The 4,343-nt window shown below is 33.4% G+C and overlaps 1 protein-coding gene across 1 annotated transcript; it reads left to right on the top strand.

Annotated features, from left to right (window-relative positions):
* The first annotated feature begins 1,999 nt into the window (after window positions 1–1,999).
* LOC123249017 (olfactory receptor 6C74-like) lies at window positions 2,000–2,941 on the top strand. The gene has a single exon (XM_044677973.1). It carries the CDS (start codon window positions 2,000–2,002, stop codon window positions 2,939–2,941), a length of 942 nt encoding a protein of 313 aa, XP_044533908.1.
* The last annotated feature ends 1,402 nt before the right edge of the window (window positions 2,942–4,343 follow it).

Here is a 4,343-nt window from a genome sequence, read left to right as displayed (position 1 = left end):
CAGTTGTTTTTCTTCTGTGTTTCTACTCCTGCAGTTCTTCCTCTGAATGTGGATAGTGTTCCTTTCCATAAATCCCTCGGAATTGTCTTGGGTCATTGCATTGCTGCTAGTACAGATGTCCATTACATTCGATTTTACCATAATATATCAGTCTCTGTGTACAATGTTCTTCTGGCTCTGCTCCTTTCACTCTGCATCAATTCCTGGAGATCTTTCCAATTCACATGGAATTCCTCCAGTTTATTATTCCTTTGAGCACAATAGTATTCCATCACCAATATATACCACAATTTGTTCAGCCATTCCCCAATTGAAGGGCATACCATTGCTTTCCAGTTTTTTGCCACCACAAAGAGCACTGCTATAAATATTTTTGTGCAAGTTGCTATAGGCTTCTAATTTTCTCATTTGTAAAATGAAGTGTTTGGATTAAATGATTTATAGGGTTTTTTTTCTAACTATATATATATATATATATATATATATATACTTGTATAGAATAGAGAGAGACAGAGAGAGAGAATATATTTGATTGTTGTTTAATTAATTAATTAATTAATCCATGTTAATCTTTTCCTGACCACAAACTAGGTATTGCCCCAAATTCAAAATGAAACTGGCCCTATACAATGCCAAAGAAGCAATCAGTTTAATAGGGAAAAACAAATAGACAAAACCCAAACAAATTTATTCCTCAACATCATAGGAGCTATGAAATTGGTTTTACTGAGTGATTTTCCTTTATTTGGGATTCTTCTTAGCAAAGTGATCCAAAGAAATTCTGTCCCTATACTTTGAAATTTGAGAAAATTATGAATGGGTGGATAAGAATGAAAAATAATAAGAAAAGTAAACATATTCAGAATCTGGAAAAATTATTTCATTTTAGAGAAGAAAACAAAATGTATATAGGTGAGCAGTGAGAAGAAAACATAAGTATGAACATAAGTATATGGTTAACTTGGAATGTACCGGAAGCATATGAGGTGCTAATAAATGTGTGTCAGTTGACTAATTAGTGTACTTGCACTTCATATCTTTCTCTTTTGTTGTTATTTTAATCCCCCCATAATTTTACCCTTAAAATAATTTTTGTGTGTTTTTTCTTTTTTCTCTGATATTGAATTAGTTGAAATAAAAATGGAGGAATGAAAGTGTTCTTACAGTCTCATAAAACCATATAATCACAGATTAAGAACTGGAAAGCATCTCCAAGGCCAAATTATTCATATTACATAGAAGGAAACTTAGGTCAAGGGAATTTAAGTGATTATACAAGGAACTACATATAGGAAGCATCAGATTTGAACCATGTTCCTCTATCTCTAGAATCAGTATTCTTTACACTGATATCTTCCCCAAATATACTCAGAAATTCCAAGTCAAGAATCAGTAATTTTATATTATTTATAATTTGATTATTGGTCTGGTTAATTAGAATGTTAACACTAGAAGGATCTTTGTGAAAATGGGATGATATTGTACATATAGAATTGAAATGAACTTAAGATGCCTTTGGGCATCTTAAATAATTAATTAAATTATTTTAAAAATTATTTTGAACACAAAAACTAATGAAATTGTCTATAAAGGCATGGAAAGACTGTGATCTATTACCATAATGTGAATAGTCCCACCAATTAAATCATGAATCCTTAATCATGGCATGAAGAGAGGAAATTAACATGAAGATTACCCTGAGAACCAAATAAATTCAACTTTCAATGAATTTGTAACAGATATCTCCCTGTTAGAAGTTTGGACCATATGTAAATTGTTATATCTTCAGGGAATGCTTATGGAGGCAAACATATTAAGGGAATAGGTGATTTAAAGAAAAAATATGAATATATATACTACATATACTATATGTGTATGTATATTATTATTTCCAGTACTCTATGAGATGAGAATGACTATGTTCTTTTGTGGTCTTCAGTTTCTTTTTTTTCTTATCTTTCTTATTTTCATAACTAGATATGGTGGAAACCTGACATCAATGATGGGAAATCATACAACAGTGACAATGTTTATCCTCCTAGGATTGACAGATGATCCACAATGGAAAATTGTACTTTTTCTTTTTCTGTTCCTCACCTACATATTAAGTGTAGCTGGCAATATGACCATCATCCTTCTCACCTTGTTGGACCCCCATCTCAAGACTCCCATGTACTTCTTCCTTCGAAATTTTTCTCTCCTAGAAATTTCCTATACAACAGTCTGCATCCCTAAATTTCTGGTTAGTATTGCAACTGGGGACAATACCATCACCTATAATTGTTGTCTTACCCAGTTGTTTTTTGCCTTCCTTCTTGGGGCATCTGAATTTTATCTTCTGGCTGCCATGTCCTATGACCGTTATGTTGCCATTTGTAAGCCTCTGCATTACACAACCATTATGAACAGCAAAGTCTGCACCCAACTTGTTCTCAGCTCTTGGGTCTCTGGTTTCCTGATTATCTTTCCAGGTCTCATTGTAGGCCTCCAACTGGATTTCTGTGCCTCCAATTCCATTGATCATTTCTATTGTGACACTGCTCCCATGTTGCAGCTTTCCTGCACAGATACACAGTTCCTTGAGCTCCTTAGCTTTATTTTAGCTTTAGTGACACTCTTGGTTACTTTAGCATTAGTAATTCTATCTTACTCCCTTATTGTCCTGACAATTATAAGAATTCCATCTGCTACTCAGAGAAAAAAGGCATTTTCTACCTGTTCCTCTCACATGATTGTCCTCTCCCTTTCTTATGGCAGCTGTATTTTTATGTACATTAAACCTTCGGCTAAGGAGAGAATATCTTTAACCAAAGGAATATCTTTACTTAATACGTCAGTTGCCCCTTTATTGAACCCTTTTATTTATACCTTAAGGAACCAGCAAGTAAAACAAGCCTTTAAAGATGCAATCCAAAAAACAGTACCTTTCTCAAGGAAATAAGAATGTTGTTGACTTTTGAGGACTCTATGTAGTCAGATTAAACTACCAGAAATAACTAAAAATTATTTCTAAGGATTATCATATTTAGGAAAACTAACAAGGTCATTGAGACCACAGGTTGTGTCTTTATCACTGCTTTCAACTCAGTTTTTAGAAAATGAAGGCAATGGGTAGTAATTGGTTGGTATAGATTACAGTTCAGAGAATGAGATTTGTAATTTTTGATTAGGATTTCAGAGATATCATAGGCTCTTTGAATGGAATTTCAAGTATATAATGAAAATTAAAGGGGAAAATTCTGTTATATATATATATACACACACACACACACACACACACACACATATATATATATATGTTTATATAGCTATGATCAATACAGCTTCAAATAAAATAATGGAAAGGGAAGATAATGTACACATAAGTCTATAAAGCTACAACAGATTTTCTATGATACAAGAGGAATAATAGTAGATATTCATGAATACCTGGGAAAATATCCAGAAAGTATAGAATATACAAAGAACAGAAATAATACCATTTTGGCCTCATATTTAGGCATGCAAATATATCAAGTGTAGAAAGCATAACAAAATAAGTGATGAGCCAAAAATGTGATCATATTTATAATTGAATGTTGGTAAGATGTAACTCATAACTATTGTATCACAAGAAAAATGTATACTTTAAAAAAATACCTTACCTTCCACCTTATAATCAATACTGTTTATGGGTTCCAAGTCAGAAGAACAACAAGGGTCAGGTAAAGAGGTTCAGTGACTTACCCAAGGTTCCACAATTAGGAAATGTCTGAGGGCATATTTGAACCCAGGACTTCCCATCTCTAGGCTTTACTCTCAATACTGAGCCACCTTGCTGCCTCTGCCTTTTTTTTTCAAAAGTCACAAATTAAATTACAATCTAGTGAAATAGAAGTGTTTAATAATACAAAGATAGTTAATTAAAGTGAGTTTTCTTGATGAGTGTGTAAAAGGATGAACCTTTAAAAAGAACATTTCACAGGCTTCTCCATATTGAGAGACTGGGAATGTGCTTACTTGGCACTTTCTTAAGAAGGCAAAAGATAAATTTGGACTGGTTTTCTAATTATGGGTACTCTCAGGATGCTCATTTGATTAGACTCTTCGAATTACTAACTTTGTTAGAAGGAGCCATCTCTCTGGATAGCCAAGAAAAGAGAGCCAATAGGCACAGTTCTTGGAAATTTTTTGGATTTCCCATTGTGCTTTTCTTCTTAAGCACAATGTTAAAGGAGTGGTGGAATGATATTTTGCAGAGCAATATGGAAAGCAAGATGATGGACAGTTACCTGATTAGAACATGGAATGGACTGAATCTGGCAATGCCTGGCTTGTGCCAAATCAGTTGATGCTCAAGTATA

The sequence above is a fragment of the Gracilinanus agilis genome, chromosome 5 (genome assembly GCF_016433145.1).
Source record: "Gracilinanus agilis isolate LMUSP501 chromosome 5, AgileGrace, whole genome shotgun sequence".
Lineage (NCBI taxonomy): Eukaryota > Metazoa > Chordata > Mammalia > Didelphimorphia > Didelphidae > Gracilinanus > Gracilinanus agilis.
This window is presented reverse-complemented; position numbering and strand designations above follow the sequence as displayed.

Coding starts and splice junctions, on each gene's coding strand:
- LOC123249017 (XM_044677973.1), top strand. CDS start 2,000: ATGATGGGAAATCATACAACAGTGACAATGTTTATCCTCCTAGGATTG.